Source organism: Caretta caretta, chromosome 1 (assembly GCF_965140235.1).
Source record: "Caretta caretta isolate rCarCar2 chromosome 1, rCarCar1.hap1, whole genome shotgun sequence".
In the NCBI taxonomy this organism is placed as follows: Eukaryota; Metazoa; Chordata; order Testudines; family Cheloniidae; genus Caretta; species Caretta caretta.
Genome location: NC_134206.1, coordinates 350,375,885 through 350,397,403, shown reverse-complemented (window position 1 = coordinate 350,397,403; position 21,519 = coordinate 350,375,885). Strand labels below are relative to the sequence as shown.

Here is a 21,519-nt window from a genome sequence, read left to right as displayed (position 1 = left end):
GATGCTGCTGCTGGATAGTGTTCAGAGCTGGGCAGCCTATGAATAAGGTCAAAGCTCAGGCTGATCCCTGCAGGGGTCTCCTCACTATGTACTATGCTGGCCAGGGCTAGGACCGACACCCCCCCCCCCCCCCCAGCAGCTGTCAGCACCTGTGCCAGGGCAGGACACAGGCTCCGCGGGTTGATGGCCTGCTTAGGTGCCGCAGGGTGGGGGATGCAGGTCTGGTGTGGCCTGGAGACGCAGCTCTGGGCCTACCTGGGATGCAGCACGTCTCTCACCCAGGGCAGGGTGGTGTTTGCCCCATGGCCTCTGGGCAGACAGTGCCCAGGTCCTCCAGCACCTGCTTGGCCACCGTGTCTGCTCCGTGCCTGCCCAGTGGGGCTCGTCTCCCAGGGCCAGCTCGGAGCTGGGGCTGGCTGATCCCTCACGGACTAAGTGCAGGGCATCGGGCACATGCCTGGCAGGGCCTGGGAGCTGGGGGTGCGACCAGCTGCCCCTTCCCTGTGCCCCGCTGTCCGTCCATCCGCCCCTGAGCCGAGGGAGCTCCGGCCTCGCAGCAAGGGCCCCGGCTGGGCTGTCAGCCACTCGGCTGGTTGCTCATTTGTTCCAGTTCTTTGCTCAGCTGGGTCGATGGAGCTTGTAGCACCAGCGGGGGAGTCACCTTGGCTCTGAAATATTGAAGGGCCGTTCCCGGCTCCAGCATCTGCCACGAGGGGCTCAGCGCCCTTGGCAAGCAATCCGTTCCCCCAGCAAGGGCGGCCGGCGGGATGGGTCCCTGTATCGCAGCTGGGGAAACCAAGGCAGAGTGTTCAGGGGACTCACCCAGAGGGGAGGGGCAGAGCGGGGAATAGAACCCAGGAGTCCTGACCCCCACTACCCCCCTGCTCTAACCACCAGACCCCTCTCCCCTCCAGAAGCCAGGGATAGAACCCAGGAGTCCTGACCCTCACTACCCTCTGCTCTAAGCACCAGACCCCCCTTCCCTCCAGAAGCCAGGGATAGAACCCAGGAGTCCTGGCCCTCACCCCTCCTGCTCTAACCACCAGACCCCCCTCCCCTCCAGAAGCCAGGGATAGAACCCAGGAGTCCTGACCCCCACTACCCCCCTGCTCTAACCACCAGACCCCTCTCCCCTCCAGAAGCCAGGGATAGAACCCAGGAGTCCTGACCCTCACTACCCTCTGCTCTAAGCACCAGACCCCCCTTCCCTCCAGAAGCCAGGGATAGAACCCAGGAGTCCTGGCCCTCACCCCTCCTGCTCTAACCACCAGACCCCCGTCCCCTCCAGAAGCCAGGGATAGAACCCAGGAGTCCTGACCCCCACTACCCCCCTGCTCTAACCACCAGACCCCTCTCCCCTCCAGAAGCCAGGGATAGAACCCAGGAGTCCTGACCCTCACTACCCTCTGCTCTAAGCACCAGACCCCCCTTCCCTCCAGAAGCCAGGGATAGAACCCAGGAGTCCTGGCCCTCACCCCTCCTGCTCTAACCACCAGACCCCCCTCCCCTCCAGAAGCCAGGGATAGAACCCAGGAGTCCTGACTCCGAGCAAACCGCTTCTCTAACCACTACCCTGTGCTGCCTCCCCCCCCCACCCCCCGCATTGTACCGCCCCTGGATCGTTTCCTAATTCTATCCTATCCCATTCCTCCTAGTCATTCTCTGGGGGTGACCATAACCTGCCCCCTGCCAGCTCTGGGGGGGGGGTGTGTCATGGGGCAGCCCGAGGCCCCTGCAACCATGGCACTAGGGGGCCTGCTGCCCTTTGCTATAGCAGGGCGCACGCTGGCTCTCCATGGGCTGGAAGGTTCCAGGGACTGGCGGTGAGCCGGGAGATCGGAGAGGACAAGTAATGAGGCAGGACCAGGGGATGATTCATGGCCTGGTCACAGGAGCTGCTTTAAACCCGAGCTGCTGTCTGAGTGAGAAACCGGAACCGACGGGGACACCCGACCCCCGCTGGCTGTCCTGCCCAGAAGGCAGCGCAAGAGCCGATGCCCCACGCCTGGGCCCCCCACCCTTGCCCATGTGCAGGGGACTGCGGATGTTCGTTATTTCTACTAATGGCCAGGCCTGTCCTGACCCCTGCTCAGCTCTTGGCCTGCATTCCATCTTGTGGCAATGAGTTCCACAGGCCAACTCTGCCTTGTGTAAACAAGGGCTTCGTTTGCCCCTTGCCAATGCCCCCTCCTCTTCGTTTCCTCTCCAAACTACAGCCTGGGTGTTTCCCTCTCTAGACCCCTGCCTCTCGGCGCACCCCCCCCCCGCCCCGCCTTCGCAGCCCAGGGCAGGGAGCTTCGCGACCAGGCAAACACAAGAGGAGATGGTGGGCTGTGCAGAGACGCGCGCAGCCGAGGTCGGAGGGAGGCAGAGCTGGGCAGCGAGAGCTGAGGAGCGGGATGAGGCCCTGGGGCAAGAAGCAGGGTGCGAGGCTGAGGCCGGATGGGCGGCAAGGCCAGGGCCGGGAGCCGAGGGAGGGCAGTGCTGAGATGTCAGGGACGCGGTGGTGGGCGCGGGTGGGGTGACGCGCTCATGGGCACACGCTGGCGGCCGGGATCTGGGATGGGGGGTGGGGAAGGGAACACAGGACCGGACGAGACTCCTGGGTCACTCCAGCCCCGTTGCGTGATCCCGTTCCCACATCTCCCCACCTCCAGCTGCAGGCCGGTTCATTTGCCATGCTGGCCCCACAGGAGGCCACCCTCTCATTGCCAGCTTCAGTTCCCTCCTGGCCAGTTATTTGGTCCTGTGCCGGCTCCATCCTTTAGCTTCCCTGGCTTTCCCCGTCCCTGGCGTTCACCCCCCGCCCCAACGGATCCCCTCCCAGGCATGTCCACTCTCCTGTCGTGAGACAGCCCCCCATCCCAGCCCTGGTCCGCCCCCAGCCGGGGCGCAGCCGGCTATCCTGCATGCGGGATTCCAGGCGACGTCTGGCCGGCGCTTTGTCCCACGCTACGAAGCCGGCCCCAGCTTAGCTGGAAGTGCCTCTCCGATGCCCCCGAGGGGCTGCCCGTCAGACTGTCTCTCTCCTCCTCGACCACTTTCACCTCAGGAGCCCCCAGCCCAGAGCTTGTGTGTTATTCATGCATGTCCCTTGCTTGCCCTGCGCTTGATTTCCATCCCCTTTCTGATCCTCCAGGGGTTAGGCCCCTCGGCAGCCACCAACGCTGGCCATGTGCCGGCGCTGGCCACCCCACGGGAGGAGCTGCTTGACCCCAGCAGCCCCGGCCCCCCCACTGGCTGCCATCCGTGCAGGGCCCCGGGGATGCACAGTGGGGAGGCTCTGGGTCTGTGCAGCAGAGCTGTGGGGTCTGACTCACGCGCCCCCACCGGGCCCATCACCCCAGTGTCCAGCTTTACGGCTCCCTCCCCGCTGTCTCTAGGGTGCAGACGTGGTAAGGAACGAGCCGGAGCAGAGAGAGCGGGAACGAATGGTCCCCAGGGCATCCCTGCTCCTAGGAGCTCAGCCAAGTGCCCGGGAGGAGCTGGGATGTCACGGGGCGGGCGGGATTCAGACACGCCGTGTCCTTTGTCCCTTGAGGAAACACGGCCTGATATTCTATCCGCTCTGGGTGCTATTCAGGCCTGGGTGACCAGGTGGGTTATTTCTATCCAGGAGAACTGGGTCGAATGCAATCTGCTGCCTCGGGAGTTGTGCTGCCAGCCAAGCAGTGGCGGGCGAGTGAACGGCACGTGGGCCGGGGGGCGGGTCTGGGTGGTTCCCACTGGGCTCAAACTGGGCGCACGGGAAGAGAAGGGAAAAGGGCAGGGCTGAAACAGGAGAAACCTGGGCCAAGCTCAGAGGGGGAGCAGGGGGAACCGGGCAGCACTGGTGCAATCACAACCCGGCTTCTCTTCGGGGGAGTTGGCGGCCCGTCAGCACCCGTGCTGCTGGAATCCACCCCTCCGTGGCTGGCGGGGAGCAGACGCGGGGCAGCACCCGGGGGCGTGGGGAGCGGATTTCGAGGACACGCTGGAATGCTGGGTGGGGGCGGGGAGTGGATGTGACACTGACATCCCGCCAGCATTCACCTGGGAACGTGACCCCAGTGCTACGCTCATTGGGGGCGGGGGGAGCCCCACCATGTGACATGGGAACCCCCCAGCGCCCCGGGATCCCATGGCCAGCCCCAGAGCAAAGGGAAAAGGCAGAAACATTGTGGTGAAGCCTGGCGGGGGGATCCCTGGCGGCCCGGAGCCATTCCCGCCTGGCAAAGTCGCTGGTTAATGACTCCTGCTCCTCCCTGACAGCCGGACTCTCAGCCCCGTGACACCGGCAAGGCCCGCTAGCAGGTGGGAGTGGCCCTGATGCCCCATGCAGGGCCCCGAGAGAGGTGCTGGGCCCACGTGCCCACCACGTGCCTGGGGCTTCCCATGTCCCAGGAGCAGAGCTGGTGTTACTGGAGACGTTGCCAGGGGACTGGGAGATGCCCAGATGCCTCCTGCAATCCTAGGGGTTGGCCAGTAGCTCCTGTGCCAAGGGAAAGAGAGTAGCCGCACGGGCTCCAGTCCTCTGTGCTGGGCTGCCCACCCTGTGGCAGTGGCGTGAGAGCTGTTTACCAGGTGTGGGAGCTGCTCACCAGGGGCAGGAGCTGCTTACCCCACACGGGACCCATTTACCAGGGGCGGGAGCTGTTTACCAGGCCCCATAGCTGTTTACCGGCCATGAGAGCTGTTTACCCCCGCTTGGGAGCCATTTACCGGGGCGGGAGTGGGAACTGTTTACCAGGTGTGGGAGCCGTTTACTGGGCGCGGGAGCTGTTTACCCTAACCTGGGAGCCGTTTAGCCGGGCGCGGGAGCCGTTTAGCCGGGCGCGGGAGCCGTTCAGCCGGGCGCGGGAGCTGTTTGCCAGGTGAGGCCCCGGCCGCGCTGTCGGGCCTGAGCCGTCCCATTGCTCAGCCAGCCAGCCAAGCTGCCCGTCACGTCACGCACTGAGCTGCGGGCTCACTGTGACCACACGGCTCATGGGCTATTCTGAGCGGCGCATCATGAGAGAAATATGAACCTCCGGGCTCCCAGCCCCCTCCGGCGCTCCAGGCCCGGCCCGTCCCCTCCCCCGTGCTCGCCAGGGCTTTCCATGAGAGGGCTTTTTCTGAGCGCTGATCACGCTCGGCCGCGCTCTAGCACCTTCCACCCGGGATCCCCAAGCGCTGGGCGCACATCCGGATGAATGAAGTCCGGCCCGCCCGCCCACGTGGGTTTGGTATCCCCCCCTCCGAGGGACAGAGGAGGAAACTGAGGCACAGGGAGGCCTGGAGCAAAGCCCCGGGGCGGGGACAGCGCCTAGAGCTCCAGGTGCCTGCTCGCCTTTGGTCCCCCCTCCAGCCCCCACATGCCCGGCCCCACTTCTTCCCAGGGTGCCCCCCGCGGACTGGGGTCCTGCGGCGGTTTGTGGGGGGTGCAGGGGCCCTGCCCCCCTGCCATTGTCTACAAGGAGAGAGGATCCTCCCCCTCCCCCTGGTTTGGGGCAGGTTAAAAATAGCAGCCAGATGTCCCCGGCGTCAGCCCGGGGGGGCGGCGGCCGAGCCAATCCCAGCCCCCCGCTCTCCTTAGCGCCCAATCCGCGGCCCGGGCGTTATCTCCGCGGGGAGGAAGAGAAAGTTCCCGCTCGGCTCTTACTTGTATATGGTCAGGGCCCGGCATTCCTGGGAGTCCTGCGTCCTGACGCGGGGCCCGGGGGGGGGCCGGCGGGCGGGCCGGAGGCGGCCCGTTAAAACCCCCCTGCGCGGGGCCCGCCGCTTCACTGGGGCGCAGCCGGGAGCCGCCGGCGCCAGCCCCCCTCGCCATCGCCGCGGCCGGGAGAGCCGCGCGTCGGGGAGCGAGTTCGCGGCCGGGCCGGGGCGCGTCGGGGAGCGAGTTCGCGGCCGGGCCGGGGCGGGTCCGGGAGCGAGTTCGCGGCCGGGCCGGGGCGGGTCGCCCCGCGCGGCGGAGATGAACAGCCACAGCTGCCCCGAGGCGCCGGCGGCCGGCGAGGAGGCGGAGGAGATGCCGGCCACGGAGAAGGACCTGGCGGAGGACGCGCCCTGGAAGAAGATCCAGCAGAACACGTTCACCCGCTGGTGCAACGAGCACCTCAAGTGCGTCCACAAGCGGCTGGGCGACCTGCAGCGCGACCTGGGCGACGGGCTGCGGCTCATCGCGCTGCTGGAGGTGCTGAGCCAGAAGCGCATGTACCGCAAGTACCACGCGCGCCCCAACTTCCGCCAGATGAAGCTGGAGAACGTGTCCGTGGCGCTGGAGTTCCTGGAGCGGGAGCACATCAAGCTGGTGTCCATCGGTGAGCGCCGGGGCGGGAGCACGTCAAGCTGGTGTCCATGGGCGAGCGCCGGGGCGGGAGGGGCCGGGGCGGGAGCACGTCAAGCTGGTGTCCATGGGTGAGCGCCGGGGCGGGAGGGGCCGGGGCGGGAGCACGTCAAGCTGGTGTCCATGGGTGAGCGCCGGGGCGGGAGGGGCCGGGCCGGGAGCACGTCAAGCTGGTGTCCATCGGTGAGCGCCGGGGCGGGAGGGGCCGGGGCGGGAGCACGTCAAGCTGGTGTCCATGGGCGAGCGCCGGGGCGGGAGGGGCCGGGGCGGGAGCACGTCAAGCTGGTGTCCATCGGTGAGCGCCGGGGCGGGAGGGGCCGGGGCGGGAGCACGTCAAGCTGGTGTCCATGGGCGAGTGCCGGGGCGGGAGGGGCCGGAGCGGGAGCACGTCAAGCTGGTGTCCATCGGTGGGGCCGGGGCGGGAGCACTTCAAGCTGGTGTCCATCGGCGAGCGCCGGGGCGGGAGGGGCCGGGGCAGGAGCACGTCAAGCTGGTGTCCATGGGCAAGTGCCGGGGCGGGAGGGGCCGGGGCGGGAGCACGTCAAGCTGGTGTCCATCGGTGAGCGCCGGGGCGGGAGAAGACGGAGAGAGCGGGATCGGCGCTGAGTGTGCCCCTGACACGCCCGTTCACGCCCACGGTGCTGAGTGTGCCCCCGACAGGCCCACGGTGTCGAGTGTGCCCCTGACACGCCCACCCACACCCACTGTGTCGAGTGTGCCCGCAACACGCCCACCCACACCCACTGTGTCGAGTGTGCCCCGAGACACCCACGCACGCACACTGATCTGAGTGTGCCCTGACACGCCCACTCACACCCACTGATCTGCACATGCTGCTGACCCTCACAGCATGTGCCACTGACACCCCCTCACCCACACACTGATCTCTCACACACGCCCTCACACCCACTGATCTGCACGTGACACGGACACCCCTGCTCCCACACCGTGATCTGTGTGTCCCTGACACATTCACGTACACCAGGGCTTCTCAGACTGGGGGTCGGGACCCCTCAGGGGGTCGCGAGCTGTCAGCCTCCACCCCAAACCCCGCTTTGCCTCCAGCATTTATAATGGTGTTAAATATAGAAAATATAGTGGTTTTAATTTATAAGGGGGGGTCGCACTCAGAGGCGTGCAGTGTGAAAGGGGTCACCCATACAAAAGTTTCAGAATCACTGACTTACACTGATGTGTGTGACACTGACACACCTGCTCACACACGCGCCGTCCCTCACATCCACTGACCTGTGTGTGCCCCTGAAACACCTGCTCACACACATTGATCTGCGTGCCCCAGACACGCTCACTCATACTGGTCTGGGAGTGACACTGATACATTCATACCTCACACCCGCTGGTCTCCGCATGTCACTAACACAGACGCCCCCCCATCTCTGTGTGTCACTAACAGTCACACACCCACCCGCACACATACACATCTGTGTCTCACGAATGCCCTTGTTCCCCTTACACACACACACACAGATCTCTCGCACACTGTGCCCTGCCACTGACACACCCACTGATCTCTGTGCCCCTGACACACACACCCATTTCCCCCCCCCCATCCCTTCACAGGGCGCCGCACACTGAAGCCGATGGCCTCCTTACACATGTACCTCGCTTTTTCTCCCCTAGACACACACTGCTCACCCTGACCCCCCAGATCTCACCCCCACGCTGATATCACACGTACACCCCCCAGGTCTCGCTCCCGCTCACACTCACACACACAGCTGCTGCCTCTCCCTGGTATGCAGTTCACTAGCAGGCCAGCCAGGTGCCCTTCCTCGGAGAGGTCAACACCGGGCCCAGGCGGCTCCTTTTCCTGTGCTGGTTTTGCTTGTGTGTGTTTTGGTGGGACAGTGAAACTCTCCCTCCTCTCTCTTGGGGGGGCTCTCCCCATACCAGGCTGCCCCCCCCCAAGAGTTTGCCCCAGCAGGCTGGACAGCATGGGAGACGCTGGCAGGGGGAGACCAGTGTGGGGGCCCGGGCGCTTGCTGCCCGTTGCTGTCTGTGAGCTGGCCCAGGGAATTAAGGGGATTAGCCGGCATGGGGGGGATGGCTGGAGCCACACGGGCAGGAAGGAAAAACAAACGAATCTGAGGGCCCCGGCTCTCACGGCCCCCGCTGAAACCTGCTGGGCCCCTGGCAGAAAGCTGGCTGGGGTGAGATCAGCCGCAGCCCCACATCTCTGTGCAGGGGGCTCCTGCCTCCCATCCCTGCGGCTAGCCCCACCCGGCCTGGCGAGGGGCAGGGGTTTCCCCGTGTGAGGAGGACAGGCGGGATCCGGCTGGGCTACAGGCCGGGGGGTGTGGGGGAGACCTGTGCCTGCCCCTGCCCCATCCATTGGGGGTGCTGACAGGCTGCTGCTGTTGGCAGAGGGCATGGGGGCAAAGCGAGAGGGGCAGTAAATGCTCCAGGGAGCTTTCTGGGCGGTCTGGGGCTTTGATTTGTTCAGCCTTCATAGTAGGGGAGGAACTGAGTGTTTGGAGCAGCCCCACCCAGGCCGCACACTTGTTCCCTGGCGTCTCTGAGCGTCCCTGTCTGGCTCACAGAGCGAAGGGCAGGGCTCACAGATCTGTTCCGAGCAGCGTGTGGGGCTAGCCCCAGCCTCCTGAGCAGAGAGGGGGCCCCTTGAAGCGTGGGGCGGATCCAGCCCCAGCTCTGGCCCTTGTTGTCTGCCCAGCGCTGGTTCCACAGGGGGCTCAGCCCTGAAACATGTGGCATTGCCCTGCCGCGGTTAAACAGCTGCCGCGTCCCACCCCAGAGGCAGCTGCATTCCGGCACAGGGCAAGCGATTCTCTTGGGTCCAGAGCTGCTTGCAGGGGCAGCAGGCCACTGAGGGTCGGCGTGGCCATTTGCAAAGCCCTGTGGAGCCTCCTCCCCCGCCCCCCCGTGGCCCCACGCCGTGACGGTCCATTTGTGATTTCATCCCTGCCTGAGCCAGGACAGATCTTTGGCCCTTCGCCCAGACCTGACCCGCGCCGCCCCACCTGGCTTCCCTCTCACTCAGAGGGGGCGGCTGCAGCCTGGCCCAGGCCCCCGCTCAGATCCCAGCCCAGGCCGTGCCGTGCCGAGACCTGATCCCAGCAGCTGTTGCCTGGCTGCAGAGGCGGCCTGGCCCGGATTTATTGTTCTCCCTCTGGGTGGTGCGGGCAGGAGGGGGGGGTGGGATTCAGACCTTGGATCTGAAGCCTAAAAAGGGCTGTGGAGACAGACTTAGCCTGCGGAGTTAACCCTTTGGTGTCCAAAACCGTCCCCCCTCCCCCCAAGTGGGCGGTGAGCTCCTGGGCACGGGGTGTGTTTGGGGGGAGGGGGGGCTTGGTAAGGGCAGATGCTGTGAGCTCTGGGTAGCTGGGATGGGAGCGAGTGAGAGCAGCCAGGACAGGGTCTGGACCCAGGGGGTTGCCCGCAGGCTGGGGCAGGGAGGAGCCGTGAGGGGGCGGATGGGGCAGTGGGACATGGCAAAGGGGCTGCAGGGCCAGAGGAGAAGGGGGGGCTCACAGCTGCCAGATACCCGGCCTGTGGCGCGGGGGCAGGGGCTAAGTCCGGCTTCCCACGCAGCCCCCGTGGGGCAGGGGAGGCGGAGAGGCCCTGGCCAAAGGAGGGGGAGGCCTGGCTCCCCCGTTCCCTACCCCGCTGCTCGGCTGGTGCCTTCTGAGCCCGGATCTGCCCCTGGCTGGGATTTGGCTGGGGGTTCCTGGGGGGCTGTTCTCCCCTCCCAGGCTACCTCCACCACCCAGGACCGTGTGTGCCCTGGGGCTGGCTCTCTATAGCCACGGGCACATGTCCCAGATCCCCTCGGCTCCCCAGGCACTGGACGGGTTTTCATCCTCTCTGCTAGGAGAGGGCTTGCCCTATTGCAGGGCAAGGGGGCTGGGGCAGGGCTGAGCCCCCAGTCTCTGTCCACCCCCAGCCCCACAGAAATCCAATCTGCTGGGTCTGGAGGGTTCCTAGCCCTGAGCTGGGCTAGCAGGGGGCTGTGGGTCGGGAGTGAGGGGCACCGGCAGACCTCAGGGGGGAGCCCAGAGCTGGGCTGGCAGGGGCTGTGGGTCGGGAGTGAGGGGCACTGGTAGAAGTTTGCTGTTAGTCTCGAGCCGTGAGCTGATCCCCGTGGGGCCCCTGGCAGCGGGGCCCCGTCTCCACACGGCCGTGGGGCAGGGAGCCCTCGGAGGCTGGTCTGCAGGGCCTGGCGGCATGGCCAGCCCCAGGCTGGAATTCCAGGAATCTCCCCAGCACCTGTCCCGGCTCCACTTCCTGCCCCACGGCTGGCAAAGCCCCTTGGGCCCAGAGCGCTCCCCCGGGCGGCCCACAGGCCAGGCGATTTAAGTCAGACCCACGGGCCCATCTGGCCTGGTGTCCTGCCCCTCCCTGCTCCATAGGCCCATCTACCCTGCCCCCTCCCTAGATCTCTCCCCACCCTATGGGCCCATCTACCCCAGTATCCTTCCCCCCCCACCCTGCCTCATAGGCCCATCTACCCCACTGTCCCCCCCACCACCTGCCCCATGGGTGCATCCAGCACAGCATCTCACCCCATCCTGGGGGTCCCAGGGAGATGGAGCCCTTCCTCCCCTCCTCTTCCCCCGCCCCCCCAGCCAGGGAGGCGCTGGAAGAAGCACCCTAAGGGGGCACCTAGGCCTGGTTCTTCCCCCCCACCCCAGTGTGGGGCTGGGTGGCAGCTGGTGGGTGGCAGGGGCTGGGGCGACATTCTCCAACTAATCCTGCTCCCGTTGCACGGGCCCAGCCCCTGCTCGCTCGGGGCAGCTGCCATGAGCAGCTGAGCTTGGGCCATCGGCCCCAAGCCCAGTGCCATCAGCCCCAGGCCCAGTGCCCCCCTCTCCCGTCCCCAGGGCTGTTCTCCCCCCACCCCCAGGCCGGGCAACTCCCCCACTGTGCAGCCAAGGAGCCTGGGAGCTGCCATGGGGAGTTTGGGGGGGAAGCTGGGGGGGGTGGGGGGACGGGGCAATGGGCAGACAGTGGGTGCCACATGGGGCTGGGGTAGGGGCAGGAGGGGAACAATTGTGGGGGCGGGGTCACTGGGGACAGGGAGGGGACTGACAGCAGGGGCGGGGTCACTGGGGAAGGGGGCGGAGTTACTAGGGTCGGGGCAGGGACAAACAGTGGGGTGGGGTCACTGGGGCGTGGCTGGGACTGGCTATAGGGGCGGTGTCACAGGTGGGGGGAGCAGGTGGGGTTACAGCAGTGGGTCAAAGAGAGCGATAATGTTGGGCACAACCCATTGGTGAGAGCAATGGGGCGGGGTCTGTGATGTCAGAGGAAACAGCCAATCAGCACATTGCTAACTTGTCGCACTCGGGTTGGTTCTCAAGCAGTGCGGGTGGGGTCGGGAGCCCAGGGATGGGCTTGAGTTGGCAGGTTCTGGGGCACGTGTGGCCCTGGGGCAGGGGGTGTGTCGTGCTGGGGGGGGTCAGAAGCCACTCTCCCGGGTAAGGGGCCCGTCCCACGTGCCGGGGCTGACGCCTCCTGACGTGGAAACGCCCTCTCCCCCCCGGCTCCGTCTGCCCGCCCACTCCCACCGTGACTCTGCCCGCAAGCCTGCCCGCCTGCCCGCTCCCACCACGGCTCCCTCTGCCCGCCCGCTCCCTCTGCCCGCCTGCCCGCTCCCACCGCCCGCTCCCACTGCCCGCCCACCTGCCTGCCCGCCCGCCCGCCCGCTCCCACCGTGGCTCTGCCTGCCTGCCCGCCCGCCCGCTCCCACCACGGCTCCATCTGCCCGCCCACTCCCACCGCTCGCTCCCACTGCCCGCCCACCTGCCCGCCTGTTCGCTCCCACCGTGGCTCTGCCTGCCCGCCCGCCTGCTCCCACCATGGCTCCATCTGCCTGCCCGCCCGCCCGCTCCCAATGGGGCTCCGTCTGCCCGCCCGCTCCCACTGCTGCTCTGCCTGCCCGCTCCCACCGTGGCACTGCCCACCCGCCCGCCTGCTCCCACTGCGGCTCCGTCCGTCCAGCCCTGCCCCCAGTGACCCCACCCCGCTCTTCGTCCCCATCCCTGCTCCCCGACTGGCCATGCCAGCCAGCCGGGCCGTGGCGCCGTGCGTGGGCCCGGTGGCTGAGGCAGACCCCTGGGGCATCGCAGGCAGGGACTGCAGGCAGGGCGCCCCCCCCACCCCCCCGGAGACAGCAAGGCCCGGCAGCTGTGTGGCCCTCAGTGAGCCCCCGTGGTCTGGGCCTGGGGCGGTCGTTGCGGCTCCCTGCCGGGGCCGGGAGGGGCCACGCCGCACGCCAGGCCCCCTCCGCCCCCGGCTGTGCTCACAGCCGCCCGCTGGCTCCCTCCAGTGCTGTGGTGAGCTCATCTCTCCGGAGACGGCGGGCTGGGCTGCTCGGCGCTGACCTCAGGCCGCAGCAATGAGCGGGGGGGTGGCCGGAGTCGCGAGGCCGGAAAGCCGAGCTTCCCGCTGGGGCTGTTTCCCCTGCTGGAGCCCTGGGAAACCTCGCAACCGCTCGGCCTGGGTCAGCCGGGCTCTGCCGGGGACCTGACCCGTCCTGCTGGCCCAGCAGTGCCGCAAAGCCCTCTGGAGGAAGGACGGCAGGGTCCGGCCCGCGCCTTCCCCCCCAGCCACCTGCCTGCCCCACCTGTCTGATCGCCCCCTCAGTCTGGTGGAACTGAGCCTTGTACACTCGTTACACGCATGGAGCTGGCATGTTCAGACCCGGTGGGGGGGGGATCCGCCCCAGCGGGGGGCCTCGGGTCTCCCCCTTGCTCTGGGGGGCCGGGCAGAGGGCAGAGCTTGGAGTGCTGGCACCAGGGCCTGCCAAGGGGTGACACGCTGGGATGGACTCAGCCGTCAGAAGTGCAGCAGCAGGGCTAGGTGGGGGGCCGGCAGGGGACCCCACAGCTGTTCACTGTCTCCAGTTGCTGCCCTCTTCTGGGTGGGTTTCAGGGGCCCCCGGACGTGCTGTCTTGCTCCCCGGCCCCTCTGATCCAGCCGCAGAGCTGACAGGCCGACCCCCCCCTTCCCATCCAGGACCAGGGCCCTTCTGGGGGAGGTTGGGGGGACCCTCCCAGTGCGGGGATGGAAAAGGGGGATCTGAGTGTGGCCTGCCCCTGGTCCCCAGGGCCTAGGCACGGCTGGGGGGGCAGGCCCAGAGCAGGTGTAGCTCAAGGGGGCCTATCCCCCCGACCCTCTGGGATTTAAACCTGGTGCCCCTAATGTTGGGTAGACCCAGGGCACCCCCCATAACAGCTGGGGGTAGGGAGAGCCTTTCATCCCGGGGTGCACACCTGGCCCCATGGGGCAGTGCAGCCACTTCTGGGGAATGTGGCAGTCGGCTGAGAGCCGCACAGTGACGCTGTCTTGATGGGGGGGGGGGCAGGATGAACATGAGCTCAGCCCTGTGGCTGGGGGGTCTCGCCAGCAACGGGCACAAGGACCCCTGGACTGTAACGATGCCAGCTCGGTAGGAGCTCACCTCTGCACCTCCTCTGCAAGGCAGCACCTGCATGAGGGGGCCCCGCTGCCCCCCAGTACAGCGCCCCCCGCTGAGCCCCCACCCTGCCCCTCGGCGCAGCACCCCCTGCTGAGCCCCTGCTTTGCCCACGTAGTATCTCCCTGGGACGCTGACCCCCCAGCTGGCCCCGCTGAGATCTCTGCAAGGCTCCCAGCAATAACCACGGGGTGGGGGGTGGGGAATGCACAGGTCATTTCCAAACCCGGGGGCCTAACCCCCCCCCATCTGTGGGGCGAATCCCCTGGGGCTGAGGCTCGGCGGCCTGGGTGCAGGATTGGGCCCCAGGCCTCTCTGCTCAGACCCCTGGCCCCTTGGAACAAAGGAGCCAGTTTCTCAGCGTGTCCCCCCCACAGCACCCCCCGCTCCCCCCCTCGCAGCTGCTGCCCGGCTGCCGCCCCTTCTGCAGCGAACAGCTGAGCGGCTCCCTTTGGTGGACAAAGGCAGCTGGGGGGGCCCTTGGGAACAGCAGCTGTTGCCCCCCCCAGCACAGCCCCCCTCCGAGCCAGAACAAATCAGGCTTCGAGCCCTGGCACTGCGGCTGGCAGAGCTGGGGGTGGGGTTGGGCCACTCTGGGCCACTCCCTTGGTCGCCCCATCCTGGGCTAAGCTGGGGCCGGGTGCTCCCCGGTCTCCCAGACCTGCCCCCCCCCACCCGCCGAGCGGGATCAGCCCCCCCAGGTCGCCTCAAGGTCAGAGGCTGGCTGGGCAGGACGCCCGGCCTGCGTCAGGGTCAGCGCTGGGCACGGGACCCGGCCCCCTTGCGCCTGCTGGGGGGGGTCCCCTTCGGCAACAGCTCCGCCCCTGCTCTGCCCCCTCCCCCGCGCTCCCCTCCCCCCACAGGGATCGATGGAGCCTGGCTGGGAACATCTGCAGCCCATTACCTCCCTGGGCCAAATCCAATCGCTTTTTCCATGTCCACCGCCCCTCCCCCACTCGCCGGGGGGGGGTGCCCACAGCGCAGAGCCCCTCCCCCCTGCCTAGCATCCGGGCTCCCCTCCCCCACACCCTGGGGGGCCACAGCGCAGGGCCCCCCACTCACCTAGCATCCCAATTGCCCCTGTCCCACATGGGCTGCCTGGGGGGAACCCACAGAGCGAGGGGGTGGGGGGGGGAGCTGAGCCTTGGGAGTGGGGAGGAGCGGGAGGCCAGGGGGCTATATTGGGGAGGGGTGTAGTGCTTAGAGCAGACGATCTGGGAGCCAGGACTCCTGGGTTCCATTCCTGGCTGGGGGAGGGGAGGGGAGTTAAATGGTTGGGGAGGTGTGGGGAGCCGGGACTCCTGGGTTCTGTGCTTGGCTTTTCCACTGATTCACTGGTTTATCTTGGTTGAGTCAGTCGCCCTGCCTCAGTTTCCCGGTGCTGGCGGGGGGCAGGGGGCTGTTGTTAGTCCGGGCGAGGAGGGTTTGTGCAGCGATGCCCCCTGGGAGCCCAGGCTCTACGCTGCTGGAAGGCCGCTCATGCTTTGCTGAGCCCGGCAGCCCCCAGCCTCGCGTCCCCGGCGTGCGGAGCTAGCGGCCCATGGACGTCTCAGACCCACACGCGGGTTGGACCGCCAGCTCTGAAATGCAGCCACCTCTGGGGTGAGGTGCGGCCGCTGGGTGATGCTGGGTACGAGACAGTCCCTCCCTGCCCCATGGGAGGGCAGAACATGGCCGGCAAAGCTGACAAGTGCCGGGATGGCAGGGGTCACGCCCCGCCGCGTGGCACCAGCACTGAGCGGAGGGCACCCTCGTGGGAAAGTCCTGCCCACCCGGGGCATACCCACTGGCGTCCAGCTGGGGCAGGGGGCTGGCACAGACCCAGCCTGCACCGCGCCCAGGAATGGGCCCACCATTCCTCCAGCATTGGCATCTCCCCGCTTGGCCCAGCTGCCCCCTCAGCCGGGCAGAGGTGCAGGGCCTGCTGGGGGTGTGAAGCAAGCCGGGCCGGCGTTCCCCTCTCCCACAGGCCATGGCGCAATGCTTCCGGGAGGAGCGCTGCCCCCTGCGGGCTGGGAGGGGGACTGGCCGGTTGTGTGTCAGAAGCTCCGTAGCGCTCCGCGCTGGCGGGGATTCTCCCGCAGCTTGGGCTTAGCAGGATGCCTGGCCGTGTGGGGCGGGGGGGGGGGGGGGGGCAGCGGAGTGACAGCATGGCGGGGGGAATCCAGGGCAGAGACCAGAGGCGCAGGGGGAGGGGGAAGGAGCTGCAGTGGGGCGGGGGGGGGGATCAGGCTGGATTGGAGGCATTCAGTGTTCGGCCTGCACTGGGCCCCCCTGCCCTGGGGCACCCCCTGTCCCTCCTGAGCCTAAGACCTGGGGGGGGTCCATTGTTAGGGCCCCCCCCAGCTCTGCTCTCAGCCCAGCCCCTGCGGCTCCGCCCGGCGAGTGTTTATGGAAAGAGTGAGGAGCAGGAAGGGGCGGGCGGGCGCATTGTTCCCTGGACCCAGGCCTGGCACGCTGCCAGAGCACGGGGCACAGGGGGTGGGGCGGGGCAGGGGAGGGTCACACAGCACCCCATGCACCCCCGCTGGAGAGCCATGGGTGGGGGGGCCCCAGGTCACTGCCGAGGGGAGCCCCCAGCTGCCCAGTTTGAGGATACTGTTGGGGTGGGGGGAGTACTGGCGATGGGGATCTTTCCCCCCGCCCCCGACCTGAGCAAGTTGCCTCTGGCTCTCCCCCAGGACAGGGGGCAGGATGGGGCTGCGGGTCGGGTGTGAGGGGCGCCGGGGGGGCTGCTTTGCACCTGCCAGCCATGTCCCGGGTGATCCCGGCCCGATGCCCACAAGGGGGCTGCTGATGCCCGTGAGACCCCCCTCAAGGGGCAGCCGGCGCCCCCTGCCTGACCCCCCTGTCCCCACAGACAGTAAAGCCATCGTGGACGGGAACCTGAAGCTGATCCTGGGGCTGGTGTGGACGCTGATCCTGCACTACTCCATCTCCATGCCCATGTGGGAGGACGAGGACGAGGAGGACGCCAAGAAGCAGACGCCGAAGCAGCGGCTGCTGGGCTGGATCCAGAACAAGGTGCCCCAGCTGCCCATCACCAACTTCCACCGGGACTGGCAGGACGGCAAAGCCCTGGGCGCCCTGGTGGACAACTGCGCCCCGGGTGAGTGACTCCCTGGACCTGCCCCGGACTCCCCGGATCCACCCATACCCCCCTGGACCTCCCCATACCTGCCCTGGACCCCCCATATCCACCCATACACCCCTGGACCCGCTGGACCCCACCATATCCCCTGACCTGCCCTGGACCCCCCGTATCCACCCATACACCCTTGGACCCCCTGCCACACCGTATCCCCTGCACCCCCCCTGACCTGCCCCAGACCCCCTGTATCCACCCACCCATACACCCCTGGACCCTCTCAGCCCTGCCCCGGATCCTCCCATATCCCCTGTCCCCCCGTCCCCATACCTGCCCTGTACCCCCCCATACCAGCCCCAGATCCACCCATACACCCTCATACCCCCTGTACCTGCCTCGGACCCCCCTGTACCTGCCCTGTACCCCCCATATCCCTGTACCCCTCCATATGCCCCCTGTACTCCCCATATGCCGCACACCCCGCATATGCCCCTGTACCTCCCCTGTTCCCCCATATGCCACCCATACATTCCCATACCTCCCTGTATGCCCCCCACACCCTTGTTCCTGCCCTGTACCCACCCTGTAGCCCTGTACACGTGCCTAGTACACCCCCTGTACACCCCCCTGCCCTGTACACCCCCAGACATCCACTATATACCCACACCCAGTACACTCCCCTACACGCACACCCTACAGACACCCACCTATACAAAGACCCCTACAGACATCCCCTGTTCACCCCCGCAGACACCCCCACCCCCCCTGACAGACACCCAGCTCCGATATCCACACACTGTACACACCTGCCCCCCACTCCCTGTACAGCACCCCCCCAGCACACACAGCCCCCCCCGGAACCCCCCCAGGGCCTGTGCACCACACTCAACACACAAGGCCATGCCCTGCCCTTCCCCCACTCCCAACATGCAGACCCCACAGCACACGGCAGTGCAAATCCCCCCCCAGACATGTGCCCCCATTCAAGATGCGCCCCCCCCACCACAGGTACACACACAGGTGCGCCCCCCCCCCAGCTTGGGGGTCCATGGGCTCCCTGTCCCCCTGCGCACATGACTTGGGGATCCCACAGGTCCCTGTCCCCCATGCACACATGGCTTGTGGGCCCCCATCTCCCCATTCCCCCCCCACGGCTCGGGGGTCCCCCAGCTCCCCCTCCCCCTGCGCACATGGCTTGGGGGGACCCCATCTCCCTATCCCCCCGCAGCTTGGGGGTCCTCCATCTCCCTGTCCCCCTGCACACACGGCTTGTAGGCCTGCCATCTCCTCTTCCCATCCTGCCCGGCTGCCCTGCTCTGGCAGACAGCTGCTGCATCCCACCCCAGAGGGGGCTGCATTTCAGCGCTGGGGACATGGTACCTGGCAGCGGCCGGGCTTAGCCAGACACCTTGGGTGCCACTGGGCAGGGTAGGGGGGAGCGCAGCACCATGTGGAGGGCGGCTCTGGGCGTGGCACCAACGGGCACATCGCTCTGAGCCTAATATTTGGAACAGTCCAGTTCTCTGCCCTTCGCCAGCTCTCACTGCCTGGGAGCGCCAAGCTCCCAACACGTTCCCAGCCTGGCCGGGCCAATACACCCGTGCCTGCTGCATGGCCCAGATGGGGAAACTGAGGCACGCACAGGGCCAGGCCTGGCTCTACCACTCGGCGCACTCCCTCCACAGGTAGCTCTAGGCTGGACAGGAGCAAGGAAGGAGCCGTCCTGAGTCCAATCGGGGGGCACAGGAATCTGGCTCCTGTTTGTCTCCTCCCCCCTGCAAGAGTGGGGGGCTCCCATGCCTGTGGAGACCCCAGCAGGGATCCAGGAGCCCCCAGACCAGAGCTGGCACAGTGCCAGGGAAGCCCACAATGCCCCATTGTCAGCAGGGCTCCTGGCGAGACGTATCTCTCTGCCAAGGCCGTGCCCGCCCCGCCCGCCGGTCTGACTCCGTCTCCCGAACTCCTGCCCCATAGGCCTGTGCCCGGACTGGGAGACCTGGGACCCCAACCAGCCGGTGGAGAATGCCCGGGAAGCCATGCAGCAAGCGGACGATTGGCTAGGTGTGCCCCAGGTACGGGACCCAGACGGGGGGCACCCCTGGGCACTCTGGGGCCATTCTCTGGGCGGGGGGGCTCTTGGTGGGGCTGGGGGTTCCCGGGGGCAGGGGTGCGTCAGGGCGGGGGTCTCTCGGTGGGGCTGGGGGGCTCTCGGGGGCAGGGGTGCGTCGAGGCGGGGGGGCTCTCGGTGGGGGGCACCCCTGGGCACTCTGGGGCCGTTCTCTGGGCTGGGGCATGCCCCCCCCACATGGGGGCCAGACGGGGGGGCACCCCTGGGCACTCTGGGGCCGTTTCTGGGCTGGGGCACACACCCCCCACCCGCATGGGGGCCAGATGGGGGGCAACCCTGGGCACTCCGGGGCTGTTCTCTGGGCTGGGGGCAGGCGGGGAAGCCAGGCATGGACACAGCTCCCACAGCCAGCACCCCGGGAACCAGTCGGGCCTGCTTCCCATCTCAGGGTATACATGGGAGAGTTGCCCCTGGGGCTGGGTGGGCCTGGGTGTCACCCCAGCCTTGTTAGGGACCCAGACAGGGCCTGTCCCTGCGCTGGGGAATGCATCCGGGGCAGCGGAAGGGGGTGTTACACTGGCACCTCAGGGTGAAGGGGTTGGTGGCTCCCACTCAGCACCTGGCACGGCCCCCAACAGGCTGGCCAGCTGCTGGGAACCCAGGTTGACATTTTCTGCCCCCTCGGCCCCCCCCCCAGTCAAGATTGGGGGGCAGCGGAGCCCTGGGGGCAGCACATTGGGGCTGGGGGCTCTTAGGAGGCTGGGAGCTCTGGGGGGGCATGTTGGGGCTGGGGGGTTCTCTCTGGGGTTGGGGGAGCTCTCAGTGGCAGGGGCACGTCAGAGCGGGGGGCTCCCGGTGGGGCTGGGGAGCTCTGGGTGTCGGCTCTAGGGGGCAGGGGCGCGTTGGGGCTCAGGGCTCTTGGTGGGGCTGGGGGGTTCTCGGGGACAGGGGCATGTCGGGGCTGGGGGCTCTCGGTGGGGATGGGGGGCTCGATGTTGGCTCTCGGGGGCAGGGGCGCGTCAGGTGGGGGGCTCTCGGTGGGGATGGGAGGCTCTCGGGGGCAGGGGCGTGTCGAGCGGGGGGCTGTCGGTGGGGCTGGGGGTTCCTGGGGGCAGGGGCGCATGGGGCGGGGGGGCTCTCAGTGGGGCTGAGGGTTCCCGGGGGCAGGGGCACGTCGGGGTGGGGGGTCTCTTGGTGGGGCTGGGGGGCTCTCGGGGGCAGGGGCGCGTCGAGTGGGGGGGCTCTCGGTGGGGCTGGGGGGCTCCTGGGGGCAGGGGCGCATCGGGGCGGGGGGGCTCTCGGTGGGGCTGGGGGGCCCTCGGGGGCACGCCCTGAGCACAGGCCCCGCTCCCTCCCCCCAGGTGATCGCCCCGGAGGAGATCGTGGACCCCGATGTGGACGAACACTCCGTCATGACCTACCTGTCCCAGTTCCCCAAGGCCAAGCTGAAGCCTGGGGCCCCCCTGCGCTCCAAGCAGCTGAACCCCAAGAAGGCCATTGCCTACGGCCCCGGTAGGGCCCCACCCCTGGGGCTGGGGGGGCCTGGGGCAGGGGTACCTGCTCCATTACACCCTGCCCCACGTGGGAGGGGCCCCTGGGGGCCAGGGCTGCAGGGAGGGGGAGCAGGCACAACTGGACAGGGCAGGATGGGGGCAGGAACTGGGAGCAGGGGAGGGGCAGGAACTGGGTGTGGGGGAGGGGCAGGGAGAGGGGCAGGAACTGGGAGCAGGGGAGGGGCAGGGAACTGGGTGTGGGGGAGGGGCAGGAACTGGGGCTGTGGGGGAGGGGTAGAAGCGCTCCGGGCAGGGCTATGGGGGAGCAGCCCCGGCTGGTGCCCCCCCCCCTGAGCTCCACTGTCCCGGCGCCGCAGGGATCGAGCCCCACGGGAACACAGTGCTGAAGCCGGCCCAGTTCACGGTGGAGACCCTGGAGGCGGGGCTGGGCGAGGTGCTGGTCTACATCGAGGACCCCGAGGGACACACCGAGGAGGTAGGGGCTCCTGGGGGCCGGCCTGCCACTCCCGCACCCCCTGCCCTGGGGATCCCCCTGGTGGGGCCAGGGCAAACAGAGAGCAGGAGCTCTGAGCAGCTGGGTCTAGTGGTTAGACCTGGGGGTCTGGGAGCCAGGACGCCTGGGTTCTATCCCCAGCTCTGGGAGGGGACTGGGTTCTGGTGGGTCAGAGCTGGGGGCTGGGAGCCAGGACGCCTGGGTTCTAACCCCAGCTCGGAGGGGGGTGGGTTGGGTTGGGTTCTGGTGGGTCGGAGCAGGGGGCTGGGAGCCAGGACGCCTGGGTTCTAACCCCAGCTCGGAGGGGGGTGGGTTGGGTTGGGTTCTGGTGGGTCGGAGCTGGGGGCTGGGAGCCAGGACGCCTGGGTTCTAACCCCAGCTCGGAGGGGGGTGGGTTGGGTTGGGTTCTGGTGGGTTGGAGCAGGGGGCTGGGAGCCAGGACGCCTGGGTTCTATCGTCGGCTCTGACCCTGATTCCCTGTGTGACTCTCAATGATGCCCTGCACCTTGCTGCTCTCCTCTCTCTGGTGGGCACCATGTGAGTGAGTCGCCCTGGGGCACAGCTGGGCACGGCTGGGGCCCTCCTGAGGGTGGGGT

At 67.8% G+C, this 21,519-nt stretch overlaps 1 protein-coding gene across 5 annotated transcripts in view; it reads left to right on the top strand.

Moving 5' to 3' along the window:
• Positions 1 to 5,611: 5,611 nt before the first annotated feature.
• Positions 5,612 to 21,519, top strand: part of FLNC (filamin C) — a 58,072-nt gene continuing 42,164 nt past the window's right edge. For 4 of the 5 annotated variants that reach the window (XM_075124593.1, XM_075124591.1, XM_075124592.1 and 1 more), the window contains exons 1-5: positions 5,612 to 6,278; positions 16,621 to 16,869; positions 18,823 to 18,920; positions 20,278 to 20,428; positions 20,787 to 20,905. In XM_075124593.1, the coding sequence (XP_074980694.1) occupies positions 5,627 to 6,278; positions 16,621 to 16,869; positions 18,823 to 18,920; positions 20,278 to 20,428; positions 20,787 to 20,905 (1,269 nt within the window). In that variant the 5' untranslated portion in view covers positions 5,612 to 5,626. Of the gene's footprint in view, positions 6,279 to 6,837; positions 6,864 to 16,620; positions 16,870 to 18,822; positions 18,921 to 20,277; positions 20,429 to 20,786; positions 20,906 to 21,519 lie in introns of those variants that run through there. The other variant, XM_075124594.1, reaches the window with a different exon arrangement.